This window comes from Chlorocebus sabaeus, chromosome 20, assembly GCF_047675955.1.
Source record: "Chlorocebus sabaeus isolate Y175 chromosome 20, mChlSab1.0.hap1, whole genome shotgun sequence".
NCBI lineage: Eukaryota > Metazoa > Chordata > Mammalia > Primates > Cercopithecidae > Chlorocebus > Chlorocebus sabaeus.
The window spans coordinates 118,287,097-118,310,292 of record NC_132923.1 but is presented as its reverse complement, the minus strand read 5'-3'; the positions used below and the strand labels follow the sequence as shown (position 1 = coordinate 118,310,292).

General features: G+C 51.4%; 1 protein-coding gene across 6 annotated transcripts in view; it reads left to right on the top strand.

The window, feature by feature from the left end:
• The window catches only part of PAX7 (paired box 7), a 118,857-nt gene extending 96,515 nt beyond the window's left edge, over nucleotides 1–22,342 (top strand). For 4 of the 6 annotated variants that reach the window (XM_007980289.3, XM_007980287.3, XM_007980288.3 and 1 more), the window contains exons 8-9: nucleotides 9,195–9,441; nucleotides 18,265–22,342. In XM_007980289.3, coding sequence (XP_007978480.2) covers nucleotides 9,195–9,441; nucleotides 18,265–18,380 — 363 coding nt within the window. In that variant the 3' untranslated portion in view covers nucleotides 18,381–22,342. Of the gene's footprint in view, nucleotides 1–9,194; nucleotides 9,993–18,264 lie in introns of those variants that run through there. The other 2 variants (XM_007980285.3, XM_007980286.3) reach the window with 2 other exon arrangements.
• Nucleotides 22,343–23,196: the final 854 nt, after the last annotated feature.

Here is a 23,196-nt window from a genome sequence, read left to right as displayed (position 1 = left end):
CTCTGTGCTAGACCCTGTGCTCAGGATAAAAAGATAAATTTGTTTCTTCATTCATGAATTTCCTCACTTAGCAAATGTTTGTTGGGTGCCTTCTGTGTCCCAAGCACTGGGAATAAGATGCCAAGTCTGTCCCCAGGCAGCTCCTGCCAAATCCAGGCACATCATGGCCACAAGAAAACAACAAACAGGGTGAGGCTCGGTCTGTTCCCAGGCAGATGGTTGGGCCTTAGTGAGACTGAAAGTTTCCATGGGGTAAGGCTTGAACACAGGAACCTCACAGCCTCTTTTGGCTGCACCTCCCAGGGTCTCTCCCTCACACAGTAGAAGATTCTTACCAAAGTCTCAGTTGGCTGTCTTCCGCTGCAGTTTCACAAATTACCCCCTGTGCTTTCCTCTTCACTCAGACAGAGCCGGCCTCATGAGTCTTTCCAAGTCTGTGTATCAAACTGCACGTGGGAGGAGGAGAGACCGCAACAGGGTTGTGAGTGGGTAGCCCCTACCCTGGTCAGAGATGGCCATGACCTGGTGTTCACCATGTAGCCTCTGAGCTTCCAAGGTCCCCAAGCTTCAGCCTGTACTCTGGGTTGGGGCACACAGGATCTGTGCCCCATACATGTGCAATGCTCACATGCACACACACGTGCAGGCAACACTCACACATGCACACACAGTAGTAGCTACTGTGTGCACATATAATTACGCACACACAATGCTCATGCACACAATACTCACACAAGCACACATACAAAATTCACACATACACACACAAGTACTTGCACATGCACACAAAAATTCTACACATGCACGTACAATACTCCCATGCACGTATAACACACAGGCACATGCAAAGACACAATGCTCACACATCACACAAGGACTTAGAAGCATCCATACAACACACACGCAGTACTTCCATGTGCACAGGCATGCATGAACACACAGTACTCACACATGCACACACAGTACTCACACATGCACACACTCTCTCTCCCTCTCTGTCTCACACAGGCACATACACACAAACACACACACACTGAGTTAACACTCAGTTAATAAATGACCCTAAGCCACCTATGGTAAATGAAGGCCACAGCCAGGCACAAGGCGATCGCCTTTTAGCATCAGACCAGAAGTCAAGAGTCAAGGGTCCTTGCCCCGATCCTGCCACTCATCCCCCAGGGGATTCTGGGTGAGCTGCTAAGCCTCAGTCTTCTCATCTGAAAAAGGGAGTAACAGTGCTTCCTAGAGTCGTTATGAGGCTTAAAGGGAAATACTTCACAAACTGTAAAGTGCTGTGCTTGTGCAAGAGAATGCCATCAGCCAGGCTTAGAAAAGCGTTCGTGGAAGGCTTCGAGGGTGAAAATGAGAGGGAACCAGGAGTCAGGGGGCTGGGCTGGGGCAGGGAAGGGGAGCCTCTTGCCCACACAGCAGGTGCAGGGCTTCGGTGTGGGATGCTGGTAGTGGAAGGGGTGGGGTGTGGAGGCCATAAGCAGGGGGACAGGGAGACCTGCAGGAAATCTTGTTTGGAAGCTCCAAGTCAGCGCCCGAAGCCCATTACCGCTGTCCACAGGGGGGAAGGAGAGGGAGGGTCCAGATCCTCTTAGTGGAGAATTGAGAGGAGAGGGAGCGAGGGTGAGCAGCTGCCTGGGTAGGTGATTTCTAGCTTGCACTAATCTCAGTGTGGGGCTGGGGACAGGCGGCCACCAGCAGGGGCATGCGTGTGTCTGGGTGTCCCCTGGGGGCTGGAGGAGGGTGAAGGGGCACACAGGTTTGTGTGAGTGAGCTGGCAAAGGCGGAGTTGTCGCGTGGCAGTGTGTGGTCTGTGTACCTCTGTGTGTGTGTGTTGGGGAGGCCGGTGGATCTGTGGCCAGCGGGGCGTGTGTGTGTGGGTTTTCATGGATGTCATTCTCTGCGTGTTCCTGTTGGTGCATCTGTAATGTGTGTGTCTTCCTGCATGGGTGTCTGGGTGTGTGTTGGCACATCTGTAATGTGTGTGTCTTCCTGCATGGGTATCTGGGTGTGTTTTGTGTGCATCCCATATCTTCGCCTGTATGAATATAGATGTGTCATGGTATTACGTGTGTGTAGCAATTCACAGTGATGTCTTGAGACTAGTGGCTCCCAAACTTGGCTGCTCATTAGAATCACCCAGGAGCTTAAAAAACTCCCGACCTGGCCAGGCGCTGTGGCTCACGCCTGTAATCCCAGCACTGTGGGAGGCCAAGGCAGCCGGATCACCTGAGGTCAGGAGTTCGAGACCAGCCTGACCAACATGGAGAAACCCCATCTCTACTAAAAGAAAAAAATTAGCCAGGCGTGGTGACGCATGCCTGTAATCCCAGCTACTCGGGGGGGGCTGAGCCAGGAGAATCCTGGGAGGTGGAGGTTTCGGTGAGCCAAGATTGCGCCACTGCACTCCAGCCTGGGCAGCAAGAGTGAAACTCCGTCTCAAAAAAACAAAACAAAACAAAACAAAAAAACTCCTGACCCCCCAGACTCCCCAGGGATTGCAGTAGACAGTCAAGATGGAGAACCAGTGATGGAGCAGACAGACCCAGGGGAGCTGCCCGCCCGTCCCTCTTGCCCAGTCCTCAGCCTGCTCTGACAGGATCTGCTTGGAGGCAGAGGTGGATTCCAGGCCCCAGACCCTTAGGAACCAAGGCAAGTTGTGAGCTGGGCTGCCCCAGGTCATCTCCCAGTCTGGGGACAGTTCTTGGTCCATAGAGACACTTCCATGCAATTCAGACAAACAGTGCCTTCTACTCCTGGCAAGCTGTGTTCTGACAACAGGAACGGATGGCTCTGAAAATATCTCCTTTTCTCACCTCTTGTGGAAGTCAAAATGGTGAGCCAGGGCTGGAGGTGGACCTGAGGCTTGGAGATAAAAGTGCTCTGTGGGTCAAGCCAGCAGATCCTTTTGGAACCACACCCAAGACTGGGGGCAGGAGGGAGTGGCAGTAATCCCTGGGGTGCCAAGTCACTCCCCCTCTTTGAGCCTCAGTTTCCGCATCTGTGAACATGCAGCAAACTCCAAGTTGCCTCCCACGTTTCATGTGCATATTTGGGTGTATTTACGTGCAAGTGTGTGTGTGTGTAAGTGTGTGGGATGAGTTTGAGGAAGTGGGCGTGCAGATGGGAAACACTATCCTGGTGGTTAACTGGGGCTCTGATGAAAGGCTGCTTGACGAGACGATCGGGACCAGAGATGTTTTCAGTGAACTCATCGCCCTGGATTCAGGTGTGTGTTCTGCAGAGTGTGGTGTGGGCTGCCCTGTGCAGTGTGTGTGTTGTGGATTTGTGCAGATTCTAGGCCTTGCTCAGCTGAGACTGGGAGACTCCAAGGATTTGTACTTCGATGGTTCCTTCTTTCTACAGGGGAGCACATTCAGGCCAGAGTGGGGTGCAACTGGTCAAAGCCACACACTCCTGGCTCCCTTTCCAGTGTGCAGGCCCCAGCTTCTGCGTGGGGATGGAACAGTTCTAAGGGGGCAGAGCGATGATTCATTCAGAAAGCACCCATTGGGTGGTGGCCCCCGTGGCAGAAAAAGATGAAAAACTGCATGGCCCTGACTGAGAAGTGTTCCCAGAGTCCGCTTCCAAGTGCTCATTTCCATCTCAGGCGAGGTCCCTGAGCCGCCTGCCTCTTCCCTTCTAATCCGGGCAGAAGAGATGTCAGGGAGGTGAAAAAGGAAGGGGAGGAGGACAGCTGATATTTACTGGGAACTAACAATGCAGCAGGTATGGCACATCCAGTGTACATTTACTCACTGAATCCTTAAAATAACTCTCTAGGTAGCTACGATTATCATCATACCCATTTTATAGATGAGAAAACTGAGGCACAGAAGGTTAAAGAAATTGCCCAGGGTCACAGCTAGTCAGGGCAGATATTCTGGCCCCCATGCTGCAGGAAAGCCCTTCTGAGCACTGACTGGCCCAGGCCCAGTGCCCTCGGGGAAACTGTTGTCACTCTTAGAGCCTCAGGGTCCCTCTCAGTGCAGAGGTGGGGCTCTGTGACCTGCCGCTGGTCCCTGCAGCTTTGACCTGATTCCTGACCCCCACCCCTATCCTGACCTTCAGTCTGTGGGCCCTGTGCCTCCCTCTCCGTCTGCACCCTGCTGCGGCCCCCACCCACCCACCACAAACCCTGCCACGGAGCCCCAGTGATGACGATCGCCCCTTCTAATTGCAGCCGCACTCCCAAAGCCACGTTCGGTTATCACAGAGGGTGCAGATCTCGCAGCTCAGCCTCCTCAGTCCCAGGCCCTCGGGGCCAGCTCAGGAACGGAGGGAATTAATTACATTTTCCCCATCCCCTTCTTTTAAAGTAGGGGAACGGGCCGGCACGTCCCGGGGGAGAGGGAGGTAAGCAGAGGCTGCGGAAGGGGGGCCCCCACCCCCAAACCAGCAAGCCTCTCCCCAGCGGGCGGAAGGGAGGGTGAGGCTGGCCTCATTGATTTAGTCTGGTCGAGGCTGGGACTGATTTGGAGCAGAGGGAGAGGAAGGGGTTGGGGGCGGGGTAGGGGCCATGGCAGGTTGGGGGAAATGGAGGAGGAAGGGAGAGGAAGGGACGGCTGTCTGTCAGGCTGACGGACAGCCCTGGGATTTGCCTTCAGATAAAACCTTACAGATGTGGAGGTCGGTATTGATTTTGAGTTAGTAACGGTAACATACCAAGAAGTAATACATTAGTGAAAGCAAGGTCACCCGGAAAAAAGTCAAACCCACCCGGGGAGAGGCCTTAGCATTCTTGAGGGGGGTGGATTACTGCATCAGACCTGAACTTCCTCAAGTTGAAAAGTTTGCAGGCTCCGGACCTCAGCTGGGCTCCTAACTGTAGGCCAATGCTTCCTGCTTCTGCAGGCCAAGAGGGGAGCCCTAGAGGTCCCCGGGAAGCCAGAGACCAGCGAGGGTCATTTAGGCCCATAGGGCTCTGTGCAGTGAGATTGCCAAACCTCTCCTTGTGTGCTCTCCAGCACAGTTGGTGGCAGGGAAAGAGCACAGCTAGGGACCCAGGAGGCCTGGGTGCAAATCCCAGCCCTGCCACTTACCAGCTGTGTGGTTGCGGCTGAGTCCTTTTGCTTCCCCATGTCTCAATTTCCCCATCTGCATAATGGGAGTAATGATACCCCATCTGCTTGAGGAGTCCATGAACTGACCAATACATGACTCAGGCCCTGTGGTCTTCATCCGTGAGTGTTCTCCCCTCCCACCGCTCTCCAGTTGGGTCCTGTCCCCTTAGCTTAGACGCTGCCCTGCCTGGAGACAGGGGGTTGGATGAAATGGAAGCCCTTTGATCCACAGACCCCCAGGGACTCTGGAAGAGAGTCAGCCGCAGCAGCACATCCTCCATTCACACCTTCCCCAGATGTGGATTTGATTTGATGTTCCAGGGCAAATCCCATTGAGCAAATCCCATTATGGGAAAGTGAGCTGTCTGTTCACGGCCCAGGGTCCAAGGCCTCCTGAGCCACCGGGCACCACCCAAGCCCCTTCTGAGAAAGGACTGCACGAGCCCTTGCAGCTCCTGGAATTTTCACTCTCCACCTTCACCTTCTTGCTATTTCCCAAACCTGCTGAGTGTATCTCGTGGTTCAGCCCGCTCAGCCCCAGGGACCTCGGGGCCTTGGCACTTGCTGATTTCTCTGCCTGGAAAGCTCCCCTGTCTCGTCTTCTCAGGGCTGTTCTTTCTGGTCTTGCTGGATATCACATCTTTGGGGAGGTCCTGCCTGACTATCCCACATAGCCCCTTATTTTTCCTTCATAGCATTTATCAGTATCATAAATTATATTATTCGTTCATTTGTTTATTGTCAACTTCGTTCCTTAGGCTGACACCACCAGGAAGGCATGGGATTGGCATTTTTCATGGCTGTGTCCCCAGTGCCTGGCTCGGTGTCTGGTATATAATAGGTGCTCAGTAAATGTTTTTAAAGGAATAGGTATGAATTCAGCAGAGGTTTTCTGAGCTCAGAATATGTAGCAAGCACCACGTAGGCACTGGGGCTACAGAGATGAACAAAACGCAGTTTATCTTGCTCTCAAAGAACTCAATAATCCAGCACTAGCTCCAGACTGGCACATAGTAGCACTCTACGAAATGCTTGTTGGATGAATACATGAATGAATGAAGGATATCTTCAAGAAATAACACATTGTTTGGGATAGCTGGGATTCAAAAGTGCAAGGTAGAAAGGGGTGAAAGGAGTTGGGACAGGCAGCTAGAGGTCTGGTCACTAGGAGCTTTTGATGAGAGGTAATGGGGAGTCATTGATAACTCTTGAGTGATATTGTCAGATTGGGCGGCAGTTCTATGTAGGTCTCTGTCTTAGAGGATGAATACTGGGTCTACACATAGCTCTCAGCCTGTCTCAAAGCATCCTCATCCGCTTCCTAACCATCCCCCCACCCCTCCCCTCCCATCATTCCGTCTGGACTTGGCATCTTGGGAATGGGCAGGAGGGAAGAATCAAATTGGAATCTCACGGGAGCTGACAAACCCTCCCAGGAGTCTCCCAGCCCCCGATGACTGTCCTGAAAGAAGGGATCTGGAGCCTGTGTGTTTTTTCTGAGCCCTTAAGTCTATTCTTGGAGTCCAGGCCTCCTTTGAGCGGGGAGCAGGGTCCGTGTTTGTGTTGGGCCAGAAAGGAGATGGGTAGGAAAAGGTCTAGACTGAGAACCCCAGGGCAGAGTTAGATTCCTGAGTTTGCCCTGGGGCCTTGCTCTCATCCCCAAGCCCTTAGACACTCTTCAAGCTAAGGAGATCCCATCTTGACAGACAGAAAGCAACAAACACAGCCCCGCAGTGTCAGACACCCTCACATACTCCTACCCCAACACCCTACTGTTGACCTGACCACGACAAAGACCTCAGAAGCACATTGAACACAGAGCGAGCTAGGGAGACCTAACCCCCCCAAAGTAGTGCTAGTGTCCAAAGGACTCCAGACACTCCCCAGCCCAGCCTCCTGCCTCCCGGGCAGACTTTCTCCTTCTTGCAAACCCATTCCAGTGTGTCTTTACCATCTTGATGAAGTTGACACACCCCTGTGTCCCACCCAAATCTCCCCAGCTGCGTGGAGATGAAGACTAGACAGTTGACAACCCCAGCTAGTCTGAGCTCTGAGGTCTGAACTCTGGCTCAGAGGGAAAAGGTGGAGGAGGGGAGACCCCCCAGGGCTGAGGGCATGGGGGAAAGAATCAGGCATAGGCTCTGCTCAAGACATTTCAGAGGACCTAAGCTTCCCCCAGAGTAAGGAACCCCACCGCACTCACCCCCCATTAGCTGCCCAGGAGACAAACTACTGCTGGTCCTTGGATTGAGACCCTCTAAAGTAATCAGATGCCTCAACCTCATTCTTTCTTGAGAGCTGAACTTGACATTTTGCAGGTGAGCCAGGGTCGGGTGAACTGAGCCCTGGGCCTGCTGTGAGATCTAGGGAAGCCACGCCCCCTTTGCAGGCCTCAGTTTTTTCATCTGAGAAATGGGCATCCTAGCTTTGCCTCACACATCTCTGTGGGGTTTTGGCTTGGGAGGGTCAAATGAGTTAACTGCTCAGAGGTACTCCTGAGGTTACACAGCTGGTAAACAGAAGAGTTCGGTGTCTGTCCCTGGCCCGAAGAATCCATCAATGCCCTCGACTGTGGCCAGGCCTCAATGCCTGTGGCACAAGCTAGTAAAAAAGGCAAAGGTAAAAATCTTCAGCGGTTGTCTAGTCGGCAAAACGATCACTGCTCGAATGCCCGCAGCCTGCTTTCTTACCCTGGACGGGGAGTTAGGGAACTCAACTCTGTGCCCAGCAGGGATTCCCACATGGTTCTCCATTTCGGTGCTGGGCAGATTATCAGCAAAGCCATCCCCAACTCATACTCAGGGTCTTCCTCCCATAAAGGGTGGCATCACCAGAAGGTCATCAGGCCTGGGCCCTGCAGGTCGGGTTCGTGAGGGCCTGCCTCTCCCTCCTGCCCTCTCCCCTGCCCTCCTCTGGACTGACTGGGACACGGTGCCCTCTCCCTCCTGCCCTCTCCCCTTCTCTGCTCTGAACTGACTGGTCCACTCTGCCCTCTCACTCTCCAGGAGCTCCTGCTGCGCCACCCCCAGCCCCGCCCAGGGAAAGCACTGCTTTTCCCACCCCCTTTCCTGGAGAGCTGGACAGCAGGTTCCACCTCCCCCAGGTTTCCTGGACTGCCAGGGATGACTGGACGCCCTCCTCTGTGTCCTTTGATAGATACGATGCCTGGATCACAACGCCATGTCTCTATGATCTTTGCTAGTAGCTTCCCTCACCCGACCCAGACCCTTTCTCCTCCTCTCCCGCCACTGACGGCAGGGACCATGGCTGTTTCTCCTCTGAAGTCTCAGAGCCTTCAGCTCTCAGCCTGGAGCCAGAGTCACCATCCATGCCTGTTTGTGGAGTAAATAAGTGAACATCCCAGTAAGTGAACACCTGGACCTCCATCCAGGTCCCCCAAGCTGAGTTTCTAGAGACGAGCTTCCCCTGGTAGTCTGTGTTACCAGCACTGACAGTGAGTTCCTATTTGGGGAACCCGGCCAGGCAGGGAAGGAGGGGATGGCCACAGACCTCAGGAGCTGGTAGAATCAAAGGAAGGGGCCTGCAAGCCTCTTTGAAAGCATTGGCTGTGGGCTTTGGTGTCGAAGGGACAGGAAGCTCGGAGTCCAGAAAAGTGGCAGGCAGAGCAAGCCACACACAGTGACCCCAGACAGATCAGAGTCCTGCTGTAACGTTCGTGTTAGAAGATGGGGCCATCCCAGTCTGATGGGGGAGGCACAGTTCTCTGAGCTTGGAGAACTCGCTGACTGATGGGAGAGGCCTCATTAGCCAGTTCGTTTATTCACACATTCATTCACGCATTTATTCATTCAATAGACAGGCCCAGAGTGCCCCTTAGAGCCAGGCCCTGGAGCTAGAGAGGCGAGTAAGGCCCTGCTGAGCTCTCAGTGGAAGGAGGATCCCTGAGTCAGGACCCTCCTTCAAGAGAAACACCGAAGACCAGCAGCCATCCCATGCATGAGGGCACGCAATTCAGGTAAACTGAGGACCTCGAAGCGACAGAGATTTCAAGGGAACAACTCCAGCAAAGAGCATTCCAGGGCCAGCCTGGCATTGTGCCAGTGTGCTCATGTCTCTGGGGTCTGTCCGGTGAGCCTGGCACTAATGGCCTTTTCCCCACAGGTGATGAGCATCTTGAGCAACCCCAGCGCAGTGCCCCCGCAGCCACAGGCTGACTTCTCCATCTCCCCGCTGCATGGCGGCCTGGACTCGGCCACCTCCATCTCAGCCAGCTGCAGCCAGCGGGCCGACTCCATCAAGCCGGGAGATAGCCTGCCCACCTCCCAGGCCTACTGCCCACCCACCTACAGCACCACCGGCTACAGCGTGGACCCCGTGGCCAGCTATCAGTACGGCCAGTACGGCCAGAGTGAGTGCCTGGTGCCCTGGGCATCCCCCGTCCCCATTCCTTCTCCCACCCCCAGGGCCTCCTGCTTGTTTGTGGAGAGCTACAAGGTGGTGTCAGGGTGGGGACTGTCCATTTTACAGATGGAAAAATTGAAGTCCAGCAAGATAGAACAGTTCACCTAAAATGACACTGAATTGAGCAAAACCCAGGACATCTCCTGGCTAAGCCCCTGCTATGGCTCCAACAGAAATATAATACACAACACAACACTTAACATTTCTAGTGGCCACATTTTAAAACATAAGAAGAAACAGACCAGGAGTGGTGGCTCATGCCTGTAATCCCAGCACTTTGGAAGGCTGAGGCAAATGAATCACTTGAGCCCAGGAGATCGAGACCGGCCTGGTCAACATGGTGAAACTCTGTCTCTACTAAAAATACAAAAATTAACCAGGCATGGTGGCACGTACCTGTAATCCCAGCCACTCAAGTAGGTGAGGCACAAGAATCACCTGAACCCAGGTGGCGGAGGTTGCAGTGAGCCGAGATCACGCCACTGTACTCCAGGCTGTGTGACAGAGCAAGACTGTCTCAAAAAAAAAAAAAAAAAAAAAAATTAAGGAGAAGAAACAATGGAATTATTTTTGCTAACATTGTATTTAACCCAGCACATCCAAAAGAATATCATTTCAAAATGCAATTCATATATAATTATTGAGATATTTTACATTCTCTTCTTCATGTTATGTCTTTGACATCCTATGTGTGTTTTACACTTACAGCCCATTTTAATTCGGACACTGAGTTTTCAACAGAAATATTTGATCTGTATTTAAATGTCATATAGTTTACAATTGAGAAAATAGACTTACACACCCAAAGTGTTCCACATTGTAAGTTTTCCAACCACTAAATAACCCAATTGAAGACTGGTTTTTGACTTTAAATTAGTTCAAGTGAAATCAACATTTGAAATTCGGTTTCCCGGTTGCACTAGCCGCAGTTCAAGTGCTTGGTAGCCATGGGCTGCTGGTGGCCACCGTGCTGGACAGCTCAGTGGGAGACCCTGCCCTTTCTGCCACAGGGCATGGGAAAGCTGTGTTTCCAGCTCTCTCCTCCACTCCAAACTCTGCAATGGTCCCGTGCACCCATCCCAGCTGCTATCCCCTTTGTGCCTTGTCTTGAGGCAGGGACCGTGGACCCTCAGACCAAAGGCTGGAAAACGCAGGTCTGAACACAGCCTCCGCCACCTGGCAAGGCCAGCAGTGGGGCAGGCCCAGATGAGACAGGGAACTGGAGGTCACCAGTCACTCTTCCTGCCGCACCTCCCTGCAAAGGCCTCACCTGCTGGTGTCAAACTAATCAGAAGGGCGTGTGGCAAGAGGGTGAGGCCCCATCCCTGAGGGCATCCTCTCTCCCAGCCCAGTCCTGGGCCAGCCTTTCTGACCTCTGCTTCCTGCCCACCCCCCCAACCCACTCCTCCTCATGTGGCATTGGCCTCCACTGCCAAATGAGGGCCAGCTGTGTTGGCCTCCACCTCCCAGCTGTGTTCACAACCCTTCCTGTGTGTGTACATGTTTGCGTATGTGTATGTACATATGTGTATATGGGTGTTTGTGAGTACATATGTTGAGACATGTTACAATTCGTATGTGTGTGCATGTGATGCATCTGAGTATTTCAACACCCATGTGTTACTGCATGCATATTTGCATATACGTGAATACACATATGTGTCATTGGGCACGTGTGAGCATATGTGTATATGACTTCACATGCGTGCACATAAATGAGCATATTATGCACACGTGATGTGCACATCTGTTTGTGTGTATGAACACATGTGCACACACACATATGTAAGCATATGTGTCTGCTTAAACAAACATGTTTAAATGTGCATTCAAGTCTGTACATATGGTTGAGTGTGTCTTTATGTGTACCTGCGTGTTTGGCATAGGTATGCATGTGTCAATTTGTAGATATGTATCATGAACACGTATGCGTGTGTATAGATGCATATGAGTGTGTAAATGTGTGACTGTGCATGTGTATAGCCATGCACTGAGGCACGTACACATGCTTCAGTGTGTCTGTGATTGTGTGTTTGGGAGTACCTGTGTTTGGACACACATACTCTGTGTGCAGTGTGTAAACAGGGGTGAGCGTATGAGTGCATGTTTGGGTATGTCATAGGTGTGACTGTGTGTACATGTGTATGGATGTACATCTGGGTGTAGACATATACCATGTATAACTGTGTGTGTGTGAATGTGTGCGTGGGGGTCTGCATGTATATTTGAGAGCAGGGTGCACGCATGTGCATGGGAGAATTTCCAGAGGGTCCCAGGGTGACCTCCTGACCCAGTCCATGTTCCTGGGCATGGAGCAGGGCACACATGCTCTTGATAAATATTTTAGAGTGACCTCAGCAGCAGCAGCAGCACTGGCCTGGGGCGGGGGTTAGTCACACCTAAGCTCGGTGCCCTGCTCCAGGGGCGCCTGCTCAATTCGGAAATAAAATTAACCCCAAAGTCAGCATGGGGGCGGCAGGGGAGGGGATCAAAAGGGAAGGGGCCTAGGAGGCGAGAAAGGAGGGTTTGTTCTCTTGCTTGGGCAAAGCCAGCCACAGCAGCTTCCTCCTCGCCCACCTCCCCCAACTCCATTCTTCTCCTTTCCATCCTCTCCTTCCACTCCCTTCTCCTCCTCTCACTCCCCTTCCAGCTCCACCCCTGCTGCCCTGGCTTCTCCAGGAATAGCTCAGAGCTCCTCTTGGCCACATTCTCCAGCCCTCCCCAAAGGGAGCCCAGCACAGACTCCACCTCACCCCACAGAGACTCCAGGCCTGAGCTGAGAGGGAAGGACTGGAGGAAAAGTACCCTCCTCTGCCACCAATTAGTGTGGGCCAGCCACACACTTGCCTCTCTGAGCCTCAGTCTTCCCATCTGTGAAATGGAGGCCACAGATTAGACTTAGCCATCTCAGAGTGTTTCCATTGCACCACCTCCCTCTCCTTTGGCATTTTGGAGGCCCTGAGACACATTGTGTTCCCACTAACCACTTGCCCCAGATCCCTGGGCAACTTAATCCAGCTGTGGCTGGGATGCCCTGGCGTGTGTGCAACAGTCCCATGTCCTGGACTGTGCCCGTGTATGCCTAGGTCCACCTGTCATCCCTTGACGCCTGTCCTCTGCCCAAGTTCATCCCACAGGGCACTGGGCAAAATGCGTGCTCCTCATTCATGTCATTCTCTAAGTTATTTGTCCCCAGGTTGCAGGTGCAAAACCGAGGCTCAGAGAGGCTAGGTAGCTTCTCCAAAATCCCACAGCATGGCAATGGTGGACCCAAAGTCTCCTAACTTCAAATCACAGATTTGTGGAGGCCACTCAGCAGCGATACACACCTGAGCCCACCCACGCGTGGATTCACGTCCACGGCTTCACATGCACCTGCATATGGACAGATGCACACGCAGAGAGAGGGGTTTATATGTGAGTGTTCACTAATGTGTAGACACACAGCTTTAAGATACAAATATACAAAATGTGCATGTGTAAAGGAAGGAGGAATGGCCATTTGTTGAGCATCTACTATGGGTCTGGCATTTCATCTTCATGCCACCCTACGCAGTGCACGTGGTTATTCCCATTGGACGGATGAGGAACTGGGATCCAGAGAGGCTGTTTGCCCAAGGTCTCCCGGCAGCCCATACCGATGTGTACACAGCCACACCTGCAACCTGGTCCCTGGAGAGCCACCTTCAGGTGTGCATTGAGCGAGCATACACATGGGCCAAACCCTTCGGCCCCAGAGTCCTCCTCCTCCTCTCCATGAGCTTCTCATCTTCCCAGGGACACCTTCACTCCTTTTCCTGCTCTGGCCATTGTCCATCCACCTGTCTGTCTTCCCTTGTCTCTGGAGGGGTGGGGGCAGGGGCCCAGAGATGGGACACACGGCAGATTAATATGGCCCTGGTGTTCCCAGAGGCCAGGGCCGTACTAATGATGGGGCTGATAGAACGCAGAAGTGTGAAAAGAATTTTAATAGATCTGACAAGTCTAATAAGAATTTGTGTCTAGAAGGGTCCTCCTCTGGGGCTGCGAGCTGACGAGGCGCTGACGGCTGAGATTGTTTACCGGTTGGCATCACCACCACATCTCCTGCCAACTCCCAATTAATCTAATTTGAGACATTTAGAGCCCAGGCATGGGCATGAGGCAGAGGAGGGGAGATGCGTAAAGACAGAGGGACAGGGAGGGCCATTGACGGAGGCCGTAATAAGAAATGTCACAGCCCTGCCCTCGCTGGCCCTTCGGCTCCACCCCAGGGAGAGGCAGGTTCTGTAGCCTGTTGGGTGCCCTTGAAGTTGGCAGGGTCATCAGGAAAGTTTGGCTTCCTGGTGTTTCCTTGGCTACCTAGACAGGGCCTGGCAAGCTCCTACTGTGTGCTGGGCCATGGGCTGGTCACTGGGAGAGGCTGACAAGGATAAGGCACACAGAGTGGCCAGAGGCACAGGCAGGACCAATGCAGGTTCCTCCATGACACACGCTGCATGTGACTCTGGGACAGTGACTTCTCTGTGCCTCAGTTTCCACATTTATAGAAGGAGAACACTCATAGCTAAAGCACGGGGCCGTTGAAAGAAATGGGTGTGGTCATGCCTGCCAGCGCACAGTAGGTGGTCCACAAGTGAGGGTGCTCGCTTTGTTGTTCTCATTATTATTCAAAGCCAGCGAAAATTAGAACCACCATATTTATCCAAAGGATGGGAATCAGTGTATCAAAGGGATACCTGCAGTCCCATGTTTATTGTAACACCATTCACAATAGCCGAGATATGGAATCAACGTAAGTATCCATCAATGGATAAACAGATAAAGAACATATCGTATATATACCCAGTGGAATACTATTCAGCCATAAGAAAGAATAAAATCCTGTCATCCACAGCAACATGGATGGAACTGCAGGTCATTTTACCAAGTAACATAAGCCAAGCACAGAGAGACAAACAGCACATGTTCTCATACGTGGGAGCTAAGAAGGTTGACCTCATGGAGACAGAGTCAAATGATGGCTACTAGAGGCAGGGAAGCAGGGAGGGGGATGAAGGGAGGTTGGTTAATGGGTGCAAACATACAGTTAGATAGAAGGAGTAAGTTCTAGTATTTGATAACAGAGTAGGGTGACTACAGCTAACAACAATGTATTGTGTATTTCAAAATAGCTAGAAGAGAGGACTTGAAATGTACCCAACACATAGAAATGAAAAATACTGGGCCAGGCTCAGTGGCTCACACCTGTAATCCCAGCACTTTGGAAGGCCAAGGTGGGCAAATCACCTGAGATCAGGAGTTTGAGACCAGCCCGGCCAACAGGGCGCTGTCTGAAAACTACAAAGATTAGCCAGGTGTACTGGAGGACACCTGTAATCCCAACTACTTGGGAGACTGAGGCAGGAGAACTGCTTGAATCTGGGAGGCGGAGGTTGCAGTGAGCCGAGACTGCACCATTGCACTCCAGCCTGAGAGACAGAGCGAGACTCCATCTCAAAAAAACGAAAAACGAAAAAACAGAAAAGAGAAATCCTGAAGGTGATGGATGCCCTAAACAGCTTGACTTGATCATTACACATTCTATGCATGTAGCAAAACATCACAGGTACCCCAATAAATCTGTGCAAATATTATGTATCAATTGTTTAAAAAGCCAGAGTTCTCAGCCCACCCACAGGAATAGCTGGAGAGGTTGGTGTGAGAGGCTGGCATGGTGTGAAGTAAGGAGGGGAGGCAGTGGCTGCTGTGACTCAGGGAAACTGTCACCTGCCTCGGCGGTGTGCCCTTGGACAGATCGCTTATATTGCCTGGAGCAGAACATGGGATCAATGTAGAATTTGGGGTGTAGAACACCTCGTGCACTCTAAAATGTTGTGCATGTACAAAGGGTTATTCTCTAGGAGTCTGCAGGGGTGGCTGGGAGCTAGGCTCTGACTGCCTGGGTTTGAATCCTGGCTCCACAACTTATGAACTGTGTGATCTTTGAAGTGGTGCAGTCTCTCAGAGCCTCAGTTCCATCATCTGTAAGATGCACATACCACCACTACCAGCCTCATAGAATTGTTGTGAGAGTTAAATGGAAAATGAGCACAAAATGCTTAGAACAGGACCGGGATAGAACAAACTCTCTGTAAACACTGGCTCTTCCTCTTTCTATTCCTACTGTCCCTCTAAGAATGAGGCTTCTTAACGGGATGGACCCTGGAGTCCAGGTAAGGCAGGCTCCCAGTGGTAGAGTTGGTGTGGCCAGGGCTGCACAGTCTCCCCAAAACCAGAGATGGGAATGGCCCTACCCTCACACAGAGGAAGGGGCAGACCCAAGGCAGGGCCAGGCTGGCTGCCACCAACTTTGCTCTACCAACTGGGAGCCTGGAGGCCAAGTGACTTCAGAGGAAGGCTGGCAGTACCCTGGGACTCAGCTCAGACCCTAGGCAGACTTAACTTTCCTCTCATCACCCACCCTGGAGCCTGGTAAGCAGAGGGGCACAGGGTTCAGACAGTCCAGAGAGACCCCAGGGCATTTGCACATCCTTTGGGAATGTCGAGGGCCAAGCCCCTGTGTGCTCTGTAACCACCATCTTAAAGAACATGGTCTCACTTCATCCTTATAGCAGCAGCCCTGGAGGAGGCTGGACCTTGTTTTCCCCATTCTACAGACAAGGAAGCAGGTCTAGAGAGGTCAGGTGATGTGCCCAGGGCCACAGGAGCGGGAGGTAACTGGGACTGCAGCCACCTCATCTGCTGCTCCATCCCCTCCTGCCTGCATCAAAGGCCATGTTTGCTTACTAAATCCCAATCCTAGTCTTCCACTGCTTCCAAACCCACATCTCTCAAGCTCACAATGTGCCAGGCACAGTACTAGCTAGTCACTTTGTATGCATTTCTCCTTTAACCTTCATAACAGCTCCTCAGATAGGTGCTGTTACGATCCCCAATTTACAGACAAGGAAACTGAGGTTTGAATAGATGAGGTGGGATGCCCCAGATCACACATTAAAAGTTGGCATGTGCAGGATTTGAACCTCCGCCATTTGAGCCACTAGGCAATACGGCCTCCCACGGCTCAATGATTGGCACTGCCCACCTGGCCTCCCTGGCCTTGTCCACAGGCCAGGCCTATCACCTTTTGGCTCCACCCACCTGCCCTAGGCAGAAACCTCCAACCTTGGGGAAGCATGTAGAGTGCTACAGGGTCCCCTGTGGGCAGGTGACAGAACAAGTGTTGAGCCAGGCCTCGTAATTCCTAATGCGGTATTCATTCCATCTTCCTCTTGCTTCTGGATCCTACAGATCCCAGGGATTTAGACTGGCCACAGCCACAGATCCCAGCTTGGGAGGCAGCATCCCTGTGCCTCTGGAGGCCTTGGCCACACCCCAGCCAATCATTTGGTCAAGGCTGATTTCTGTTGTAGCCTCAGAAAGGCAGAATTAGTACAGTCAAGACAGAACACATGTACATGCAGGTCAAGGGTCATCCCTGCACATACACACATATAGAGGCAGGTACCTGGCTCAGTTGGAACTCACCTGTACACGGTGCCTGCACATGCACTGGCATTCCCAAAGTTCATCTATTCACAAAGGTACACACAACTCACACACACGTGCACATGTGTGTGCAAATGTTGCTCTTGTGTGGACATTCATGTGCAGGCCAATTATTCAAGGAAATTCTTGTTTCCGTTGTTCACACACAGAAGTATGCACCACTCTCAGGCATGTACACCCTCAGACACTCATCTATCTCCTCTGGGTGACCAGATGGACAGAGCTGTAAATCTCAGCTCCCTGCGTATCTGTGTCCTGGCTCCTTCTGCATGGATCCCTCAGCTCACCCACAGCCACTCTGGCCTCGCAGCAAAGGTCTTGCTTTGCCTTATCTGTAAGCTGGGTACAGATAGCAAAGGCAGAGAGACCTTGCCCTCATCATTATCTGCACTCAGGGATTCACAGGGCCTTATCCATAGCAGGTGTATGTAGTGGGCTTATTGAGGGGTGGTTAATTCTTTTCTCAGCAACGTGGATAATCTTCTGTGCCTCTCTAGGAACTTACCAGAGAGCTGGGCACACAATGTATTAAATAAATATTTGCTGAATGATTGGAGAGGAGGTGAGAGAAAGAGCTTCATGAAGAGATGGATAGATGGAAGGATGGATGGATGGACAGATGGATGATGGATGAGTGGATGAGGTATGGATAGAGGATGGATAGAGGGATGGATGGATGGATGGATGAAGGATGAGTGGATAGAAGGATGGATGGATGGATAGATGGATAGATAGATGGACAAATGGATGGATGGAAGGACAGAGAATGGATAAATGAATGAATGGGGGGATGGATGGATGGATGGACAGAATGGATGGATGGACAGATGCATGGATATGGCTGGATGGATGAGAGGATGAGTGGATAGAAGGATGGAAGGATGATGGATGGATGAAAGAAAGGATGGATAGACATGGATGGATGGATGGATGGATAGATAGATGGATAGATAGATGGATAAATGGATGGATGGAAGGACAGAGAATGGATAAATGAATGAATGGGTGGGTGGATGGATGGATGGATGGATGGGTGGACAGAATGGATGGGTGGATGCATGGATATGGCTGGATGGACGAGAGGATGAGTGGATAGAAGGTGGAAGGATGATGGAGGGATGAAAGAAAGGATGGATAGACATGGATGGATGGATGGATGGATGGATGGATATAAATAGAGTGAATGGAAGAATAAACAAAAAGAACCTCGATTTCTAAGAGAGTCTCTTCTTTTTTCCAGCTGCTGTTGATTATCTGGCCAAAAACGTGAGCCTCTCCACCCAGCGTCGCATGAAGCTCGGGGAGCACTCCGCTGTGCTGGGACTCCTGCCTGTGGAAACTGGCCAGGCCTACTAGGGCCCCCGGGGTGACTTGCCCCAGCCCAATTCCCAGCCCAACCCTAGCTGACCCCTGAACCTCCCAGCCTTGCCTGCTCATCCCCCTGGAGTCCTAGGGGGCCAAGAAAGGAACCCGCCTGCTTCTCATCACCGGCCCCCTGGAGGTAGAGAGCCAGCTTGTCACTCAGCTGTGGTTAGGGATCCAGAGTGATGCCCTTGGAGTCTGCTCCCCACTTTCCCCAAGGAGGGTTTCTGGTCAGCCTGAAGTCCTCCCCTGTCAAATCTCATGGTGGCCTCTGTGCCATCTCAGGCATGGAGATCAAGGCCCACCTTGAACACCTTGGGCACCCAGAGGAAGATGATGCCTGAGAGGAAGTCCTGCAGCCCTTTGGACCCAACTCCAGCGGGTGCCCTAGCTAGAGGTGGATGTGAAGTGTTCAGGGCTACTCTTAGCTGGATGTACTGGGAGCCAGCCCTCCGAGGAGGTTCTCGGGCTCACTGTCAGAACGGCAGTCCTTTCCTCCTCTAGACATTGGGACTCCAGCAGAGAGGGGACCCTGGCTTTGGGGTCTTCCCAGGGGAGTCAGCAGAGGGGCAGTCTCACCCCCACCCAGGAATTTGAAGGACTTTAGAACCCTCCCCAGACACCTCTACTAGGTGTACGGGGAAATCTAGCACAGTCAGGGAGACTGGGGAGACCGGAAAGAGGCTTAACCAGACGGTAAGGGCACGTGGGGGTGGTGCTTGTCAGCCATGGGCCTGCCCAGGATACAAGGACCCAACTCAGGCTTCTGGAAGCAGAGGGCTCTTAGCCTGAAGTCCAAGTTCCCACCATGTCCAACCCATCTGGGGCCTGGGGAGCCCACAGAACTTTTCAGTTTCCTTCATTAGCTGAACCAGATGAGATGGGGAGGGGATAAAGTCTTGAGGATACATGAGTGGAGGAGCATGAAGTGGGCTCAGAAGGGACTTTCACAACCAGGTCCCTTTGTTTGTGGGAGGGCAAACCTTTGTTGCCCAAGGCTTCAGCTCTCTGCCTGCAAGTCCACACCCCAGGGAGCTGAGATTTGGCCCAAAGCCTTCCACAGAGGCCCGAGCCCATCCTTACCATGCCTCATCCTCTAGGAAGAGGCCTCCATCTTCCCCAGACCCCTTTCAGTTTCTGGGGATGCAGAAAGCTACCCTCAGAGCTTTGGAGGAGGGTTCTAGACTGGACAGGGATTGTTTGCCCCACGGACAAGACGATTCCCCCTGGCATGTTGTTAGGGGCATATTGTTGCCCTGCCCAGAGTGGCATCTTTCAATGTTGCCTCTGTCTTAGCCAAGAGGTCCCTGCCTCCTGATCTGGCACTGCTGAGCTGAGGCAGATGTGACCAGTTTTCAAGCTACCACCCCTGAGCAGAGGGAGATGTCAACAATTCCAGAGGAGAGGGAAGAGGCGCCTTCTTTGGCCACGCCAGTGGCCTCCTGAAGTTCCATTCTCTTAAGAGCTGGGACCTTGGGGGGATGATTCAAACCCCTGATTCCTCCTTCCTGGGAACTTTTTATCACCTTTACCTATTTATCAAAATCATCATACCTATTTACCATCACTGTCACTATAATCTACATTCCATCACCTTTATCAGGTGCTGCTGAGTACAAAGTACTTGGGATGGGAGACACAGCACTGAATTCACAAACATTGGACCAAACTGCTTGTCCCCACCTGGGTTCAGGAGGCCACCTCTTTGCTCAATCCATGCCTCTTGCCCTCAGCCAATAAGACATTCCTAGAGGGAAAGGGCTGCTGCTCTGGGAGTCAACCTGAGTTCCTCCCTCTTGGGGAGCTGGGTTGGCAAGATTCTAGGACAGTCTCCTACGTGGACGTCACCTCTGTGACAAATGTCCACCTGGTTCTCATCCTCAGACTTGGTGATATCAAGTCTGTCCTGGCCCATGGCCAGGCTGGCTCATATCTCTGGTTTAGAGAAACCAATGAATAACTGGAGACAAACAGACTCTTTGGTAGTGGCGGACACATGTGACCCATCGAGGTCAACCAAGGTTGCAACTGGAGCGTCCACTGCAGGAGACTTTTGGTTCTTCACGTTCGGGACAAAAAAGAAGACTCTGTTGTCCCTTGGTAACCCAGTCCCTGCTTTTGTAGCTATCACAGCAGAAAGCAGCTCTTCCTGAAGACCACTCCTCATCCACATTCCTTGAATGGCCAATCCTTCCACCTGGAGGCCTGGCTCAGAAAGTGTCTGAGTCTCCTGACACCCTCTGTGACTCCGGAGCAGGGATCTCAGGCCGGTGACATCAAAACCACCCAGCCCCATCCCCAGGAGGCGACAGTCCAATGCTAGGACCAATCCCAGATGTCTGATCCCGATGGTGAAATGGAACCAAGACCTGCCTGGGAATAAACCAAATGATTTCTCATAACGTTGAACATAAGTTCTCCCAAGCCATCATCTTGGTAGAAAATGGGACTTATTCCTTGAGGGGCCCCACCCGCTTCAGAAAGAGGCCCTTGATCCTGATAGGTTCTCTCTAAAACCCGTATATTAACGTATCTGGCCAACTTGGGTCATAAAATTCAGCCTTGTGTTGGCAGCTCGAAACATCACCAGAGAGGTGATGTTCAACGAGAGACACAAGGCCTCCATCTCTTTGAGGCTGACCACAGCCTGAGAAAGAAGGCCTGGGTTCCAGTGGCCAGGCCGTCCCAGATACAACCCCCATCCATCCCTGTAAATAGAGTCTGTAGCAAAATAAGAGCTGCTTCCTCCAACTTATCACAAGTCGCTGTTGGTCCTCTCTAAGGGGGGCTGTCTTTTGAGTTCATCGTACAATAGTTGGAAAACGTGGTGATGTGCTGTTCGTTTATAGAAAGTTGACTTTTTATAAATATATATATATACACACACTAAAAAAGGAAAGAAATCCCCCACAGTGCGTGTCGTGCTAGTGCCAGAGACCATCTGTAGGGATATATCTTCATATTGTGTGTTTCAAATTATGCATTCCAGGCTCTAGTGGGTTCTTTCATTCTTGTTCCTTTATTTTTCTCATTTGCTATTTCTCTCTTGCTATATAAAGAAAAAAAGAAGTGATGTGTAAGAACCAAGCTATGCTTTTGTACTTCCATTTTATACTTGATTTACCTTTGATGTTCTTTTGCCAGAGGAACACGAAAGGGCAGAGCAAACAGAGAACTAGGGGGATAAGAGAGAAGGAAAGAAGAATGGAGAGAGAGGTTTGCACAGAAGGAAAATGAAGAGTCAGATTGAAATCTGACTCTGGCTTGAGAACAGGACAGATCCCAGAGTTTGACCACTCTGCCAGAATCCAGTGTTTTAAGATGGAGTTGGTGAAGTATCCAAGATTTTGGATCCTGGGACTCAGTGAAACTCCATCACCCAACTAAAAAGATGTTTTCTGGGACCTCTCTCAGGCTGATGTTCTTCTCGTCAAGCTCCCGAATGTGTCTCGCACTGTTGGACACTTTTTTGGGGGTACACAGCTCTTCTCTCCTCCCCTCCTGCAGAGGCACCAAAACCAAGACCAAATGGGGGTTCTCTAGCCGCCAACTTGAAACGCTCCGAGACTTCTGTGTATTTGATGCTTCTTCAAGTCAACTCTGACATGGCCAATTCCCTGACCTGGGAAATATCTACATAGTACTCTAGATCATTCCTTCTTCCTAGTAACTGCAACTTTGTTGCTTCCGTGTTTGACTCACAGCCATTTTCCCCCATGCAGAAGTGAGTGGGTGTATGTAAGGGTGTGAGTGGGGTGTGTGCGTGGGCGTGTGGGCGTGAGGTGTGTGTTTAAATATAATCGCACCATAATTTATTCAGCTATATGGAGTAGTAGATTAGAAAGAGAAACTGGTATTTGCTTTAACTACCTGCTGCTTGTAAGCGCTTCCTCTGTAACTCAGGCGTAACTGTTACACATTAAAAGAAATTAAAAGCATTTTGAAGGTTTCGTGTACTCAATTGATTGTCATTATGCAGCTGCTCCAAAAGGGACTCTGAGGGGTGTCCAAGAAGCCTTTGGACCTAATTTAGAGGATCAGGGTAGAAACTGTGTTTCTCTTGCTCCCCACTGTGTCCTCTAGTGCCAAGCAGCTGCGAGATTTCTAGTGAATGCCTAATCAATATTTGATCAATGGATGCTGTTGCTTTAAGCCTCTCTGTGAGCTCACAGAAACAGCACAGTGTCAAAGAATAAGGTGAAACTTTAGTTCTCTTCACCAAAACAAACTTTTCCTGCTGCTAAGCTTAGAACCCTTGGTGGTTCTCTCCTGTCACAAGGGATTTGGGAAGTAGAAGACAGCTCAGAAACTTACATATTGCTTGGAAGCATACGGGGATTCTCGGGCAATTTTCTGGTTTTGTTCTTTTTTAGAGATGGGGTCTTGCTATGTTGCTCAGGCTAGAGTGCAAAGCTATTCACAGGTGTGATCATAGCACACTGAAGCCTTGAACTCCTGGGCTCAAGTGATCTTCCTGTCAGCATCCTGAGTCGCTGGGACTACCAGTATGCCTGGCTCTTTTTGAATTATTGATGGCGAGATCTCCAGAGAAAGCTGTAAGGGAATGAAGGAAGCAAGATAGGACAAGTAGAGAAGCTGAGCAAAGAGGTGGTTTTACCTGGTGTCCGGCTTCAACCTGATGCCACAAGGAGCTCTGGAGTGTGGATTGTAGTACCAGAGTAGTCCCACCTTGAGGCCAGGGGCTGGCCTTTTTTACTGTATCAGTCAGTCATTGACTGCTGGCTGTCCCGGTGATGTGGGTGGGTGGGTGATGTGTAAGTGATATATAAACTATCTGCCCAAGCATCTC